The sequence below is a fragment of the Pongo abelii genome, chromosome 16 (genome assembly GCF_028885655.2).
Source record: "Pongo abelii isolate AG06213 chromosome 16, NHGRI_mPonAbe1-v2.0_pri, whole genome shotgun sequence".
Classification (NCBI taxonomy): domain Eukaryota; kingdom Metazoa; phylum Chordata; class Mammalia; order Primates; family Hominidae; genus Pongo; species Pongo abelii.
In genome coordinates, this window is record NC_072001.2 from 53,381,073 (window position 1) to 53,399,428 (window position 18,356).

At 39.9% G+C, this 18,356-nt stretch overlaps 1 protein-coding gene across 9 annotated transcripts in view; it reads left to right on the plus strand.

Moving 5' to 3' along the window:
- The window catches only part of USP8 (ubiquitin specific peptidase 8), a 74,760-nt gene that overhangs the window by 9,894 nt on the left and 46,510 nt on the right, over positions 1–18,356 (plus strand). For 8 of the 9 annotated variants that reach the window (XM_002825446.5, XM_002825445.6, XM_063716146.1 and 5 more), the window contains 3 exons: positions 4,742–4,910; positions 7,076–7,220; positions 15,075–15,160. In XM_002825446.5, coding sequence (XP_002825492.4) covers positions 4,807–4,910; positions 7,076–7,220; positions 15,075–15,160 — 335 coding nt within the window. In that variant the 5' untranslated portion in view covers positions 4,742–4,806. Of the gene's footprint in view, positions 1–4,741; positions 4,911–7,075; positions 7,221–15,074; positions 15,161–18,356 lie in introns of those variants that run through there. The other variant, XM_054531464.2, reaches the window with a different exon arrangement.

Genomic DNA, 18,356 nt, shown 5'->3' on the forward strand with positions numbered 1-18,356 from the left:
GTGCCACCACGTCCGGCTAATTTTTGTATTTTTAGTAGAGATGAGGTTTCACCATGTTGGCCAGGCTGGTCTCAAACTCCCGACCTCAAGCGATCCACCTGCCTCGTCCTCCCAAAGTGCTAGGATTACAGGCGTGAGCCACCACGCCCGGCCGCATTTTCTCTTTGTTAACTCATTTTTAACACTTTTGGGTTTCACTTTTGGAGCACTGCTGTTTGACTGAGGCTGAAGTTCTTTATCTTTGTCAGGTTTACACATCTTAAGAATTTTTATTTTTTGTTGTTAGAAGCATGTTAATTTTTCTTACATATACTTAGTTATTTTTTTTTCACTTGCAATCCTTTTTGAAGCATAAGTTTTGTTTTGTTTTGTTTTGTTTTAAAAGACAGAGTCTTGCTCTGTCACCCAGGTTGGAGTGTAGTGGTGCAATCTCCACTCACTGCAACCTCCACCTCCCGGGTTCAAGCGATTTTTCTGCCTCAGCCTCCTGAATAGCTGGAATTACAGGCGTGTGCCACCATGCCCGGCTAATTTTTGTATTTTTAATAGAGATGAGGTTTCACCATGTTGGCCAGGCTGGTCTCAAACTCCTGACCTCAAGTGATCCACCTGCCTCGGCCTCCCAAATTGCTAGGATTACAGGTGTGAGCCACTGCACCCGGCCACATAAGATAATTTTTAATGTGTTGTATGTTATGGTTTGTCCTAGATCTAAACAAATAAATTCTGCAAATTATTTGACTTCTGTAGTTAATGAACACTTCTGTATAAGTATCAATGGGTTTGTTGTTCCTGCTGCTCTTTTATTTTTTTTAAACGATTGCAGCCAAAATAAGGAAATTGAGTTCATTCAGTCATTCTAGTCTAATATATTTTATGTCAGTCTATTTTCAGATTTCTTTCATGGCAAAATGCAGCAGAATGACTTATCAAAAATGTAACATGTTAAATTCACATAGATTTAGGTTGGATACACAGTCAGCCTTCTGTATCTATGAATTCAGCCAGTGGCCGATTGGAAATATTTTAAAAAAATAATTGCATCTGTACTGAACCATGTACAGAGTTTTTTCTTGTCGTTATTCCCTAACCAATACAATATAACAACTATTTATATAACATTTACATTGTATTAGGTATTATAAGTAATCTTGAGATGATTTAAAGTAAGGTTATATACAAATCTTGTGCCATTTTATATCAGGGATTTGAGCATCTGCAGATTTTTGGTACTTGTGGGAAAAGTCCTGGAACCACTCTCCTACAGATACTGAGGAATTACTATATATGTTTTGCTTTCTCACTTGATGAGCGGAAAATACCCTTTACCTTCTGTTTGGCTTCTGCAGAAACGTGTGTGATTGTAGAGGCTCTAATAGCAATTAAAACAATACTGAAAGTATTTTTAACACTAGGCATCATTAAGTGACGTTATAACTTACATGATTTTGTTAATAAAAATAGAAACAACTGTGGGTTTTTAATGGACTTTAGACATTATCAGAGAAGACTGTTACTTATTTGAACTGTTTCCAAAAATCAAATGGGGACAGAAAAGGAAGCTTTTAAAAAGTACAGTCTTTCTCCTAGAAACCCTTCCTAAAATCTTCGGTGACATCATAATCTTATCCCTGTACTTTCCCTCCTTGTGTCTAATCATTTGCCAAGTCCTGTCATTCTACCTTTGCAGTGTCTCTTATAATATCTGCTTCCTCTATTCCATCTCTACTGCCCTAGTTCTGACCTTCGTCATCTTTCCCTAGGATCATTATAATAGATAACTAGTGTTTTCCCTATCTAGTTTGTCATTTACCCCCTAACTTTATACTCTTCTTAGTTTTAATCACTTACCTGGCTACTTCAGAACCCTGCTACCTTTAGAAAACAAAGTAAATGCCTTAGTAGCATTCAAGGCCTTCCCCGTTACCTGTTCCAAGTCTATTTTTTTTCCCCTGCCTTGTAGATCTTTGTTCATTCTATGTAGTGGCTAATTCCTAAAGATGTTCTTTACTTTCTTTTCTTCATTCTGCTTTTCATTTCTTTGAAAAACCTTCCCCCACCAAGACTCAAATCAAATATTGTCTCTTTGATGATGACTTCCAAGATCCTTCTAGTCATACTTAATCTTTTCTCTTAATTTTTCTTATACTGTAATATTTGTAACTCTATAGTTTGGTATCATACTATGTTGTATTAGCACTGCTTACAACTTTCTCTTCCACATTAGTTTTTTTAACTTTGTTGGTTTTTTTGTTTTGTTTTTGAGATGGAGTCTCACTTTGTTGCCCAGGCTGGAGTGCAGTGGTGCGATCTCGGCTCACTGTAGCCTCACCTTCCGGGTTCAAGTGAGTCTCCTGCTTCAGCCTCCTGAGTAGCTGGGATTACAGGTGCCTGACATCATGCCCAGCTAATTTTTTTTGTTTGTTTTTTGAGACAGAGTCTTGTTCTGTCACCCAGGCTGGAGTGCAGGGTGTGATCTCAGCTCACTGCAACCTCCACCCACTGGGTTCAAGCGATTCTCCTGCCTTAGCCTCCCAAGTAGCTGGGATTATAGGCATGCACTACCATGCGTGGCTAATTTTTGTATTTTTAGTAGAGATAGGGTTTCACCATGTTGACCAGGCTGGACTTGAACTCATGACCTCAAGTGATCTGTCCGCTTTGGCCTCCCAAAGTGCTGGGATTACAGGTGTGAGCCACCGTGCCCAGCCCCAATGTTCCAAGTCTTTTTTTTTTTTTTAATCAATATGTTTTTTAAAATGTATATTTTTTGTTAGTTGCTTGTTTAACCCATACTTCCTAACTTTTACATCTCTCTGGGTACTCTCTTCATATTTATGTATGTTGCATTGCTTTACTCACGTTTGCATTGTTATGCTCATATTATTTCTTTCCTTAAAACTTTAAGTACATTACATATATTCTTTTATGTGTTATAAAGCATGATACTAAAATGATCACCTGTGCACATACTATCCAATTTGAGAAATAGAACCTTGCTATACCCCTGAAGCTCCTTGTATGTGTCTCCCTGATTACAACTCTCCCTCTCCCAAGAAATATAATGTTGTGTTTAACATTTTCTGTCTTTCTTTATAGTTTTACCTCATTTATATCATTAAGCAATATATTGTTCAATTCAATTTGATTTTTAAACTTTATATGGAGTATCATATTACACATATTCTTGGTTTTTCATTCAACATTGCGGGGGATGGGCAGAAGATGATGAGGTGAGAAGGCGGGCAGGGTATGTTTTCTGGTTAAACTATTTATTCTTGGAGAATCAGAGACCATATCTTATATACCCCTTTAATACCTCTGTTTAACATGAGGCCTATTGTTGCAAGCAAAGTCTCCTGATGATTTACACTGACATTGAAACAATGCTATTGTCTCTGTAAGTATGAGGAAACCCAGGGGAACCCTGTCATACTCTTTCCTCAATGGATGCTTTTAGCAGGTTTGATGAATTGTTGATGAATTAGATACCTCGCTAGAAGGACATATTTGATATCAGTTGATCCATTTGGGAGTGATAGTGTGGTCCAGAGACCTTTTCTCCCCTATCACTACAGCTTTAGACACAGGACCCAGGGTGGATGGTAAAGTGTAGAAAATGTTTGTATATTAGATCGTTGTTTCTAAATGCATAGATCTGAAAGTACAAATTAAAGTGTTTGGTTCAACATGTGTTTATAGATACCTGGAGCAAGTATAGATAGAAAAAAAGTGAAAATGATAAAAATGCAATACTCAGAGAACAAAATGGTTTGGTGACTAAGACAGTGGACTAATGTGCACAGGGTTAGAAGGGATGAGTACCAATAAATCACAAAGTATTAATAATTAAAATGTTACTAGAATTAAAGCAAATTGGGGTGCTTTTGGAATTTTCATAGGTGAGCAGAGGCCTTCCCATCCCCTGCTCCAAGTTGTACTTTACTTAGCTTTTTAGGATTAGATGTTCATGATGTCCATTTGTTTAATGATAGTGAACTGGTAGAATGAAGATTAGTAAGAGATTGGAAAGAAGTAGCCAGACGTGGTGGCTTACGCCAGTAATCCCAGCACTTTGGGAGGCCAAGGCGGGTGGATCACTTAAGGCCAGGAGTTTGAGACCGGCCTAGCCAATATAACAAAACTCCATATCTACTGAAAACACAAAAACTAGCTGGGGGCATGGTGGCGAACACCTGGAATTCCAGCTACTCGGAGGCCTAGGTAGGAGGATTGCTTGAGCTCGGGAGGTGGAGGTTACAGTAAGCTGAGATTGTGCCATTGCACTACAGCCAGGGTGACAGAGTGAGACCCTATCTCAAATAAATAAATAAGAGGAAGAAATCACTTAAAAAAATAAATGGATATCATCAATGAGAAAAGAGAAATATTTCTAGATAAAAATTCCATCTACTTATGATCTAAAGATTAATGCTATTTTAACAAACATGTAAAAGCTTTGATTTTTCTTACTACTAGTTCCTTTGACAGGTTAAGATTCCCAACTCTTAAGGCAAAATGATACAAAACGTAATTCATTTGGTTAATGAAAATTTGAAAAAAATTATTACATTCTTCACTCATATTCTGCTTATCTTAAACTCCTGAAATAGATATTCTAAACAATTTAAAATTAACCCTGTTAGCAAAGGATATGGTTTAGGAATTTTATTTTTTTAAACTGCTCACTTGTTTTATTGTGAATGAGGAAAATTAGTGTAATTATTTGTATTTGTTTCAGGAAAGAACTACTTTTAAGGAAATATAGCATCCATTGTGAAAGTGGAAAAGTAAAGATAATTCATCATGCCTGCTGTGGCTTCAGTTCCTAAAGAACTCTACCTCAGTTCTTCACTAAAAGACCTCAATAAGAAGACAGAAGTTAAACCAGAGAAAATAAGCACTAAGAGGTATGATGTATCCTTTGCTAGTTTGATTGAATCAAATATTAATTTTTAGTTCATTTCCATATTAAAGTTAGATGAATGTTAATTTAAAGTTTATTTGAAAAATAACACCATCACACGAATAAAATAAGACCTTCTTAGAGAAAGTCTTAATGTAATTATAGCACAATACATATATATTCTGCTCATATGCATATTATCTACTCTCCAGACAGATCATACAGATATGATCTCTGGGTCATAAAGTTTAAGAGGCAAAGATTATGAGGCTTCTAAAAAAAAATTCAGCCAGAAGCCATCGTCTTTTCATAAAACGATACAAAAATAATTCCTTTTTGGCCGGGTGCGGTGGCTCACGCTTGTAATCCCAGCACTTTGGGAGGCCAAGGTGGGCGGATCACCTGAGGTCAGGAGTTTGAGACAAGCCTGGCTAACATGGTGAAACCCCATTTCTACTAAAACTACAAAAAATTAGCCGGGCGTGGTGGCGCACATCTGTAATCCCAGCTACTCGGGAGGCTGAGGCAAGAGAATTGCCTGAACCTGGGAGGCGGAGGTTTCGGTGAGCCGAGATTGTGCCATTGCACTCCAGCTTGGGCAATAAGAGCAAAACTCTGTCTCAATAATAATAATAATAATAATTTTTTTTTTTTTTTCACTTTGGGAGGCCAAGGTGGGTGGATCACCTGAGGTCAGGAGTTTGATACCAGCCTGGGCAACATGGTGAAACCCCGTCCCTACTAAAAATACAAAAATTAACTTGGAATGGTGGCATAGGCCTAAAATTCCAGCTAGTGGGAGGCTGAGGGATCCCTGAGCCCAGGAAGTGGAGGTTGCAGTCAGTTGAGATTGCGCCATTGCACTCCAGCCTGGGTGAGAGTGAGACTCTGCCTCAAAATAAAATAAAAATAAAAAGATCTTTTGAAGTGCAGAAAGTAAGAGAAGGATTGGGCTATTTATCTTGCTAAGTTGGTAAGTTGATGGGGTGACGGAAAACAACTCTAGCTCCTGTTGAATGATTTTCAAATGGGAAACAATGGGAAAGATAAAGCCATCTTTAGATAGGACAAGGTCAGGCCTAAGACAGTTTATTCCTTTCTAGTAATGTCTGGTTTACCTCTAGCACTACCTTTATCCCAGAGGAAGTGGTATATGTAAGTTGGTTGTATCCAAACTTGCATCTAACTTTGTATCAGTTCTGAAGTAGTGGAACCTAAATAATGAAATTTGCTTTATCAAGATCAGTGGTCCCCAGCCTTTTTGGCACCAGGGACTGGTTTTGTGGAAGACAGTTTTTCAATGGACCAGGGTTAGGGAGGATAGTTTTGGGATGAGTCAAGTGCACTACATTTATTGTGCACTTTATTTCTATTATTATTATGCTGTAATATATAATGAAATAATTATATAACTCACCATAATGTAGAACCAGTGGTATCCCTGAGCTTGTTTTCCTGCAACTGGACCATCACATCTGGGGGTGATGGTTGACAGTGACAGATCAGCAGGCCTTAGATTCTCATAAAGAATGCGCAACCTTGGCTAGGCGCGGTGGCTCATGCCTGTAATCCCAGCACTTTGGGAGGCTGAGATGGGAGGATCACTTGAGGTCAGGAGTTCGAGACCAGCCTGACTAACATGGTGAAACCTCGTCTCTACTAAAACTACAAAAATTAGCCAGGCATGGTGGTACACTTCTGTAATCCCAGCTACTTGAGAGGCTGAGGCAGGAGAATCACTTGAATCCGGGAGGTGGAGGTTGCAGTGAGCCAAGATGGCGCCATTGCACTCCAGCCTGGGCAACAAGAGCTAGACCCCGTCTCAAAAAAAAAAAGGAGTGCACAACCTAGATCCCTCACATGTGCAGTTCACAATAGGGTTCATGATCCTATGGGAATCTAATGCCACCATGATCTGACAGGAGGCGGAGCTCAGGTGGTAATGCGAGCAATGGGGAGTGACTGTAAATACAGATGACACTTTGCTAGCTAACCTAACACTCAACTTCTGCTGTGTGTCCTGGTTCATAACAGGCCATGAACCAGTACCAATCTGTGGCCCTGGGGTTGGGGATCCCTGATAAAGATTATCTGTGGACTTTGTATATGACCTGTATTTTTTCCCCAGATGTCAATTGCTTTAATTATTATTTTTTCTTTAATTTTAAGTTATGTGCACAGTGCCCTGAAGATCTTTAAGACAGCAGAAGAATGCAGATTAGATCGTGATGAGGAAAGGGCCTATGTACTATATATGAAATACGTGACTGTTTATAATCTTATCAAAAAAAGACCTGATTTCAAGCAACAGCAGGTACCTTTTATTTTTGCATTGTTATTTCCTAAGTTATTTTGCATAATGGAGCTATTGATTTTTTTCTAAAAATTTTAAGTAATAATAAATGTAGCTCAAATTATATGCAGCATGATCTCATTTAGATAGAAAAAGGGAACTAAAGATACAGTGTTATTATTTACAAATGTGTGTAATGTGTGAACTCGTACACATTCTTGGATTTGCCATGGATTAGTACAAGTTTATAGCAACATACAGATTCATAATTTTTTTCTGAGGTAATTAATAATTGCCAGGTCAAGTAGAAGGATTGAGTTTGCTCATTAAGTAAGAAAACATGACTGTGTTTTTTAATAGTACTTTTATTGGCTTTCTTAAGATTCAAGGTTTAGTCTCTTGTTTTTATGTGACAGCTTTTTATATATGACTGACATTTTACCCATATTAAAAATCTCAGTTTGCAAAATTGATACTGATCACTCCCTAAATCTTTTTTTTTTCTTGAGATGGAGTTTCACTCTTGTTGTCCAGGCTGGAGTGCAATGGCGTGATATCGGCTCACTGCAACCTCTGTCTCCTGGGTTCAAGCGATTCTCCTGCCTCAGCCTCCCGAGTAACTGGGATTACAGGCATGCGCCACAACACCTGGCTAATTTTGTATTTTTGGTAGAGATGCGGTTTCTCCATGTTGGTCGGGCTGGTCTCAAACTCCCAACCTCAGTTGATCCGCCTGCCTCGGCCTCCCAAAGTGCTGGGATTAGAGGCATGAGCCTCTACATTCAGCCCACTCCCCAAATCTTTAAACTTCTTTTTGCTTTTAATCCTTTGAACAGGTGTTTGTCTTCCATTTGATTGAAGCCATGGATAGGGAGGGCAGGGGCAATATAAATGAATAGAAAAAACTGATGACTAGGATAAGTGTTGATAGAGAAAATAGATGTATTTCAATTGTATTAGAAACTAGCAAAAGAATGCTGGGCGTGGTGGTTCACACCTGTAATCGCAGCACTTTGGGAGGCCAAGGTGGGTGGATCACCTGAGGTCAGGAGTTCGAGACCAGCTTGGCCAACATGGTGAAACCCCATCTCTACTAAAAGTAAAAAAAACTAGCTGGGCGTAGTGGCGGGCGCCTGTAATCCAAGCTACTTGGGAGGCTGAGACTGGAGAACCACTTGAATCTGGGAGGCAGAGGTTGCAGTGAGCCGAGATCGCGCTCCAGCTCCAGCCTGGGCAGGCGTTAGAGAGAGACTCCATCTCAAAAAACAAAAACAAACTAGCAAAAGAAGAATGTGAAGAATGTAGAGGCTCATTAAACAAATGTGAAGAATGTTGTGTTGTTGGGTTTACCTTTACTTAGAAACAGTCTTATTACCTGTCAGTAGTAATAAAATACTGCCTATAGAATTTTCACCTGGTAGAGAAGCCACCCTCAATTAATAATGAGATTTTATTTTGTTCTCTGGTGGTAGAATTGGCTTCTATTATTTAAATTGACTTAGTGAAATAACAAAATTTCTTTTGTTCTTTGACAATCTTTTTTAATTTTTTTAATTTATTTACTTTGAGATGGAGTCTTGCCCTGTCACCCAGGCTGGAGTGCAGTGGCGCGATCTCAGCTCACTGCAACCTCCGCCTCTCGGGTTCAAGCGATTCTCCTACCTCAGCCTCCTGAGTAGGTGGGATTACAGGCTCTCGCCACCATGCCTAGCTAATTTTTTTGTATCTTTAGTAGAGACGGAGTTTCACCATGTTGGCCCGGCTGGTCTCGAACTCCTGACCTTGTGATCTGCCCCTCTCATTCTCCCAAAGTGCTGGGATTACAGGCGTGATCCCGTGAGCCACTGTGCCTGGCCACTTATTTTTATTTTTAGAGGAGTGTGACTTTTGGTTGTTAAGGAAGGACTTTAATATTTTACTTAATGGTGATAAATCATTGCTGGTATTTCTTCTCATTAGCAAAGTTATTCTAATAATAGTTACTAGGTTTTTTTTGTTTTTTTTTTTTTTAAGACGGAGTCTCACTCTGTCGCCCAGACTGGAGTGCATGCAGTGGCTCAATATCAGCTTACTGCAACCTCTGCCTCCCAGGTTCAAGTGGTTCTGCCTCAGCCTCCCGAGTAGCTGGGACTACAGGTGTGTGCCACCACGCCCAGCTAATTTTTGTGTTTTTAGTAGAGATGGGGTTTCAACATATTGGCCAGGCTGGTCTCGAACTCCTGACCTTGTGATCTGCCTGCCTCTGCCTTCCAAAGTGCTGGGATTCCAGGCTTGAGCCATCATGCCTGGCCAATTACTAGGTTTTTAGATCTGTCTTTGAAGAGGGGAACCCTTGCATTTGGAGGTTCATTCATCTGTCCACAATGGTTGGATTAGTCCTGCCCTGGGAGAAATATTGTTTAATATTTTTGGGCATACTTATCTGCAAGTAAGAGACAGAGGCCTTCCTAAATTCAAACAAGTTTTTGCACACTCTGTGAAATATGTTTAAGTGGAATTGCTTAAAACGCAGTGTAAGTGGTGCTCACTAAAGTAAATATTTTTGAAAGTCTTAAAATTTGGATAACTTTGGTAGTTTTGTTGTTTGTTGTTTTGTTTGTGTGGTAGGTTTTTTTTTTTTTTTTTTTTTTGGGTGACAGTCTCGTTCTGTCGCCCAGGCTGGAGCACGATGGCACGATTTTGGCTCACTGCAACCTCCACCTCCCAAGTTCAAGTGATTCTCCTGCCTCAGCCTCCCGAGTAGCTGAGATTACAGGCACCCGCCACCACGCCTGGCCTAATTTTTGTATTTTTAGTAGAGACGAGGTTTCACCATGTTGGTCAGGCTGGTCTCGAACTCCTGACCCTCAGTGATCCACCTGCCTTGGCCTCCCAAAGTGCTGGGATTACAGGCATGAGCCACCATGCCCAACCAGTTTTTTTTTTAAATGGTCTTGTTTACTTTTTGCTTTATTTTGGAAGTTAGTAGTTTTTTTTTTTCTATGACAAGATGGGGAATATTTTTGTAGCTACCTTTTTTTTTCTCTTCTTGAGAAGATAGTGAATACATTTAAATAGATGAGATTTTTCCATTTCCAGAGTCTCTATTGCATTTCCAAAGGGAGTATCTAGGCAGAGAAGTTCAGGTTGAGAAGCTCTCTGCAAAGGCTCAGGTAACTTAGGCCATTATTTCATATGATTCAGTAGTTCAGTTCCTGTTTTTCAGTAAAAGGATCATTTTCATTTGTTGTGTCCAGAGCATCTCATCTGCTTCTTAGAACTGTTTTTTGTTTGTTCCGAGACAGAATCTCACTTCCGTCACCCAGGTTGGAGTGCGGTGGGCACAGTCATGGCTCACTGCAGCCTCGACTTCCTGGGCTCAGCTGATTCTCCCACCTCAGCCTCCAGAGTAGCTGGGAGTACAGACACGCACCGCCACACCTGGCTAATTTTTAAATTTTTAGTAGAAACGAGGTCTTACCCTGTTGCCCAGGTTAGTCTCGAACTCCTGGGCTCAAGTGGTCTGCCTGCCTCAGCCTCCCAAAGTGCTGGGATTACAGGTGTGAGCCACCTTGCCCAGTTGCAGAACTGTTTTCTGTTTTTTGTTACATTTTTCTGTAGCCCAGCCTCTCTAGTGTACTTCAGCTATGTGAGGTGCTAAATTTACTAACAAGATATTTTCTATTTTTTACCCTTTAGATGAGGTAGGGACTGAATATATGTCATTGAACTTCCCTAGAAACTTGTATTTTCACTCTTATTTTATACTAGAAAATGTGTGAGATTTAGGCTGGGCGCAATGGCTCACCCCTGTAATCCCAGCACTTTGGGAGGCTGAGGCAGGTGGATCACTTGCGGTCAGGAGTTTGAGACCAGCCTGGCCAACGTGGTGAAACCCCATCTAAAAATACAAAAATTAGCAGGGCGTGGTGGTATGCATCTGTAGTTCCAGCTACTCGGAAGGCTGAGGCAGGGGAATCGCTTGAACCTGGGAGGCGGAGGTTGCAGTGAGCCGAGATCGCACCACTACACTCCAGCCTGGGCGAAAGAGCAAGTCTGTCTCCAAAAAAAAAAAAAAAAAAAGCCTGGGCACAGTGGCTCACGCCTGTAATCCCAGCACTTTGGGAGACAGAGGCAGGTGGTTCACAAGGTCAGGAGTTCAAGACCAGCCTGGCCAACATGGTGAAACCCCATCTCTACTAAAAATACGTAAAAAAAATTAGCCAGGTGTGGTGGCAGGCGCCTGTAATCCCAGCTACTTGGAAGGCTGAGGCAGGAGAATTGCTTGAACCTGGGAGGTGGAGGTTGCAGTGAGCTGAGACCGCACCACTGCACTCCAGCCTGGGCAACAGAGCAAGACTCTGTCTCAAAAAAAAAAAAAAATTGAGATTTAGATAAAACATTAATTTAGCAAGCTCTCTCAATAGTAGGAAGGACACTACATTTTATTACTTATCAAAAAGTCAGCTTATGAATAAGTTTTTCAGGGTTATCTGAAAAAGTGGGGAAAGAAAATGTATTGAAAATATTAGTGTAGCAAATTCTAGATAAAATTAGAATTGTATTTTAAAATTTTTAAGGTATTCTTGATAATTCTTAATATTCATTGGTAAACCTATTTTTGTTTAGGAAATCATGAAAGTTGTTTGAATTCATATGTTCAGGAGTCAGGAAAGTTCTAGTAAACCTGAGAAGCAAACATTTTTAGTTATGTAATAATTGGATGTTATCTTTTTCTTCTGCCAATTATCATACTATTGAAATTTTGAAAGTATTTATATTTACTTTAACTGTGCTCCTTTAAGAGCACAGAGATAAATAATTGACAGGATATCTCACTAATATTAGGGGAATGTCTGGTAGTGTGTAACAGACATGTCCAAACATAAACAATTTTTTGTGTTTAAATTGGTTTAAGCTGGGCTTACAGGCTGGCTTTTTAGTGAGTTCATGTGTAAAAATGAATAAAACAAGTCGTAGCATTTTTCGTTTTACTTTGTATTTTGTATTTATTCAGAATGATTACATTATGATTTCTGTTAAATGGTTCTGTTAATGTAATGATTACATTGTATTTTCTATTGAGAAAACTGCATCAGTAGTCAGGACATGGTGTGCTAACTGAAATTATTATAATGTTCAATTGATACGATATTGAACAAACTGTACACTTTTATTGGAATTACATAATGAAGGGTCCTTCTAGTATATTTAGGCTTTAGAAGAATCAGCCAAACAAAGCATGATCTACTTTTAGGCTAGATAGACATATGGTAACTGTTATCAACAGACTTTTTTTGAGACAGGGTCTCACTCTGTTGCTCAGGCTGAAGTACAGTGGCACTATCATGGCTCCCTAAAGCCTTGACCTCCGGGTATAAGCTATCCACCTGCTTTGGCCTCCCAAAGTGCTGGGATTACAAGCGTGAGCCACCCGGCCTGGCCATCAACAGATTTTTCTTCTTAAAAATAAGTCTTATGTTAACTGGGACACAAAAATTAAATCTTTTGCTATATCACTCATATTCTGTTCTTGTGTTACCACATACTCTTTTGAAATTAAAAAGTGTTTAGAATGATGGATTGTTGAGCACTGGTATATTGAATTAGAGCTCAGATCCAGTTTTTCTAAGTTACTTATAATAATATTTGTAAATGTCTGGCAGTTTTCTTTAGAAAAATTTAATTCTTCATATACTCCAGGTTGTATTGTGCTACTGGACGCTGGTCTTATGGGAATGAATTATTTACTGTTAGTTTTTGTTGTTGTTTTCAAATGGGAGTCTTGCTCTGTTGCCCAGACTGGAGTTCAGTGGCACTATCTCTGCTCACTGCAACCTCCACTTCTTGGGTTCAAGCAATTCTCCTGCCTCAGCCTTCCAAGTTGCTGGGACTACAAGCACGTGCCTCCACGCCTGGCTAATTTTCATATTTTTAGTAGAAACGGGGGTTTGCCATGTTGGCCAGGCTGGTCTTGAACTCCTGACTTCAGGTGATCCACCCACCTCAGCCTCCCAATGTGCTGGGATTACATGTGTGAGCCCCTGCACCCAGGCTACTGTTAGTTGTTTTTTTTTTCTTTTTTTTCCCCCTGAGATGGAGTTTGACTCTTATTGCCCGGGGTGGAGTACAATGGCGCGATCTCAGCTCACTGCAACCTCTGCCTCCCAGGTTCAAGTGATTCTCCTGCCTCAGCCTCCCGAGTAGCTGGGATTACAGGCACACGCCACCACACCTGGCTAATTTTTGCATTTTTACGCTTTTTTTTTTTTTTGTCTTTTTTTTTTCTTCCTTTTTGTGGGGAACGAGGTCTCGCTATATGCCCAGGCAGGTCTCGAACTCCTGGGCTCAAGCTATCCTCCTGCCTCTGCCTTCCTGAGAGCTGGGATTACAGGCGTGAGCCACTGCGCCCGGCCTAATTTTTGCGTTTTTAGTAGAGACGGGTTTTCACCATGTTGCTCAGGCTGGTGTCAAACTCCTGACATCAGATAGATGATCCACCCGCCCTGGCCTCCCTAAGTGCTGGGATTACAGGTGTGAGCCACCGCACACGGCCTACTGTTAGTTTTTGTCTGCCTAGTTACAGAAGTTACGTTTCTTTGTTTATTTGTATCATCAGTAATCTAGAAGTTATATTTATTTATATAGAGTGTTAGATATGTTTATATGGCTCCACCATTGCAGCTCTTCATGACTGAGAGCCAAAGATGGGTACTTCTGAGCTACAACCCTTCTTTTTACAAATTATTATTATTATAATTTGTAATTAACTGTGCTAGTAGGCTCTATTTGCAAAGTCATATTGACATGTTGTGTCAAATTGGATCCAGTAATCATTTAACTGACTCAACTAGCTACTGCAATATCATACCAACCTTGATTTGAAAATATCTGATTGTAGTATCTAATGATTGACCTCTTGGAGTCGTGATTTAAAAAACAACAACAACTTCATTGTACTTGTTAGTAAATTATATGCCAAACCTTTTACCTTTTGCATTTTTTAAAGGTGGATTATACTTTTTTTTTTTTTTAGACAGAGTTTCGTTCTGTTGCCCAGGCTGGAGTGCAGTGGCACAATCTCGGCTCACTGCAACCTCCGCCTCCTGGGTTCAAGTGATTCACCTGCGCGTCAGCTTCCCGAGTAGCTGGGATTACAGGCACATACCACCACACCCAGCTGGTTTTTCTATTTTTAGTAGACATGGGGTTTCACCATGTTGGCCAGGCTGGTCTTGAACTCCTGTCCTCGAGTGATGTGCCCGCCTCGGCCTCCCAAAGTTCTGGGATTACAGGTTTGAGCCACCGCGCCCGGCCTAGATTATACTATTAATTTTTTATTTTCTCTCATTTGGTTTTTAGTTGCTTAGAGTTTCCTAATGTGTAAAACTTGTTTTATGTATCAAAAGTGTTTTGACTCCAGTTGGGATGTGAGTAGCTATTCTAAAGTACAGGTGGAAGCAAAAATATCTGTTTAGAACAAATAAACAAAACACATTCCATGTTGTGTCTGTACACAATTTGCTTTATTGTGAGACTGGAGAAAAAAACTAGGTACATATTTTTAATAAGAAAATATACTTTATTCTTGAAAGCTTTGCTCTTTGGCGCTTACTCAAATAACAATGTTATTTATACTTTTTAATGGAGACTTATAAATAAGTCAAATTTATGAACTAGTGGATCTTTTTAACTTACTAATGGTATGAAGACATACTTTTGAGACATTTGGAGAATAAATTATACATTTATGTAGGTTAAAAGTTTTTAAAAATCTTCCATTGTAATAAAACAAACTTCCCTTTATATAAGCATCATGATTTTAATGATTTTAGCACTAGTGTCACATGCAATGCCCAATACTGACAATATGGGATGCTTTTCCTATAATTTTAGGATTATTTCCATTCAATACTTGGACCTGGAAACATCAAAAAAGCCGTTGAAGAAGCTGAAAGACTCTCTGAAAGCCTTAAACTAAGGTACAGATATTATGAAATATTTAAAATAATGTAAATTTAGAAGATAAAAATAATATTTAAGATTTACTGATTTATATCTGACGAGTCATATAATATTCCAATTTTTTTTTGAGACAGAGTCTCGTGCTATCTGTCGCCCAGGCTGGAGTGCAGTGGCGCGATCTCGGCTCACTGCAAGCTCTGCCTCCCGGGTTCACGCCATTCTCCTGCCTCAGCCTCCCAAGTAGCTGGGACTACAGGCACCCACCACCATGCCGGGCTAATTTTTTGTATTTTTAGTAGAGACAGGGTTTCACCGTGTTAGCCAGGATGGTCTGGATCTCCTGACCTTGTGATCCGCCTGCCTCGGTCTCCCAAAGTGCTGGGATTACAGGTGTGGGCCACCGCTCCCAGCCCCAATATTTCTAAGTTATAATATTTGTAAGTTTCTGGCATTATTCTTTAGAAAAATTTAATTCTTCATATGTTCTTTGGTGGATTCTGCTCCTGGATACTATGCATATAGGAATGAAGTATTTACTGTTACTTTTGATATGCTTAGTTACAGAAGTTATTTAAATTTGGAAGGAAGAAAAGCTGATTCTGGTGTTTGCCATGACTTGCTTACCAGGTTTATAAAAATAATTACAAAACAAAAACAGTATGTTTCAGTTTTTAGTCATTAGTCATTCTTTTTTTTTTTTTTTTTTTTTTTTTTTTTTTGAGACGGAGTTTTGCTCTTGTTGCCCAGGCTGGAGTACAATGGCCTGATCTCAGCTCACTGCAACATTCGCCTCTCAGGTTCAAGTGATTCTCCTGCCTCAGCCTCCTGAGTAGCTGGTATTACAGGCATGTGCTACCATGCCTGGCTAATTTTGTATTTTTAGTCGAGATGGGGTTTCTCCATGTTGGTCAGGCTGGTCTTGAACTCCTGACTTCCGGTGATCTGCCTGCCTCGGCCTCCCAAAGTGCTGGGATTATAGCCGTGAGCCACTGCACCCGGCCATTAGTCATTCTTTAAAATTTAAATTGTTTCCCTTATCAACAACATAATGCTGTTATGTAGATCCTAGTAGTTCTGCCTGTATCTGTAGCATAAAAAATGTTAGTAGATAAAACCAAAAGCATTCTCAGCAATATGATACAGAAGGAGAGAACAATGGAACTGGTTTTAAGTGATATAAGCTGCCAAAGCCTGGTTAGTGAAAAACGGCAAACTGAGAGCTGTTTGATGCAAATAATAAATAGAAGGAGGAAACTGAAAGATTTAACCAGGGTGACATATTTCTTTACTGGCTTGAATTTTTTTTTCACTAAGAAGGTATCATATGTTACCTGTATTTAAAAATATTCTGACCAGGAGCAATGGCTCAGGCCTGTAATGCCTGCACTTTGGGAGGCCCAGGCGGGCGGATTACTTGAGGCCAGGAGTTTGTGACCAGCCTGGGCAACATGGTAAAACCCCATCTCTGCTGAAAATGCAAAAAAAGTTAGCCGGGTGGGGTGGCAGGCAGCTGTAGTCCCAGCTACTCAGGAGGCTGAGGCAGGAGAATCGCTTCAGCCCAGGAGGCAGAGGTTGCAGTGAACTGAGATCTTGCCACTACACTCTAGCCTGGGCGACAGAGTAAGACTCTGTCTCAAAAAAAGAAAATAACTCTCACCTTATAAAGGAAGTCATTGAGAAAATGAATCATTATTTAGATATTTACTTCTTATGGCCTGATAGAATGGCCCATCTTTCAGTGTAATGAGGTCCCTGTTGCTAAATAACCTCTGGGTCCTTTCCAATTTTAAGGCTTTTTAAGTGTACTTTGAATTTTTCCTGCGTATAGGTTATTTTGCAGCTAGATGTGGAGAACCTTTTCACTGTTTTTCTCCCTGTCTGTCCTCTCCCAGCCTCCTGCCCCATGTTGGTGTCTTTCATGGACATTTAGAGCAACTCTGTGTGAACATATCTTCATATCTGTTCTGTCCTAATTCTGTAATAAGTCAACCACAAAACTTTTCCTCCTTTAAGTCTCTGAAATCTTCATGACTAGAATTTCTGTCTTGTCAGGCTGGCAGTCTGAGAATGGGCATGAGGGAGGGTATATGCTCTCTAGGTTTGGAGAATGGATTATAACTTTAAAGTGAAAGCCCTTAACATCTTGGGGTAGATTTTCTGCTAAATTCTGCCCAATCATCTGACGTCATGGTCTATGACCACAGAGGCGTGTGTGCCGAGTGGGGTCCATGGCCCACTGGCCCCTGTCCCAGGGGTGGCTGCACAGTCCCAGGTGTGGCCACTATAGACATAACCCCAGATTCTGAAAAAACGCTTTAGCAAAAAGACCTAGTGAGTGGCTAGAAAATAGATTTCAGTATCACCTGCCATTAAGGAATACTTGTTAAACATTTATTTGCCTGTCCCGTTTCTTGTTATTATCTTTTTTCATGGACACCTCTCATACCATAGACTTAATCCATTTCTGTTACATTCATGTTAGGGGAGGTCTTAGAGGTAATTTTGACCAAGTCTGGAAGTATCAGAATCCTGGTAAAAGGGATTAAGTGGGTAAAAGAATCAGAAGTCAGTTTCAGAGAGCATGCCTCGCTCTCACTTCAACTTACCAACTGAAATTGCAAAGTAGGAGAGACGTCAGCTCTATTTAATTAGATTTATGGAGACGGTAGAACAAATCCAAGGTAGGGGGTAAGGTGTGGATAAGAGAAGAAAATAGGAAAAAAGAGAATCTTAAAGTTTTTTCATTTCTGCCCTCAAATTGGATTTAGGCTGACTGTGCTTACTTCTTAGGGCAGACAGTTCACATACTGTTCCAGCATAGAACACTACTAGAGAAGAAATATAGAGCAGTAGGTAAGTGTACGGAGCCAGACTCCCTGGGTATGGATCCCAGTTTTTTTCTTATTAATTGTGTGAGCTTGGGCAAATTACTTAGCCTCCCTCTGCCTCAGTTTCCTCATCTGTAACTAGGATAATCATAAAACCTACCTCATAGTTCATTAAGAAAATTAACATTTACAAATACTTAGATGGTGTCTGGCACATATCAAATACTCAATAAGTGTTTGTGCTATTGTTTTCATTGTTATTAACAGTGGAAGCATTCTTGTTCTGTAACACCTTTTGTCTTGGCACTCTAGTGATTTGCATTGAGGAGGCAAGGTAAAACAGTTGCATAATTTTGCTCTTGTTCCAAATCTTTCACTTCTGTTT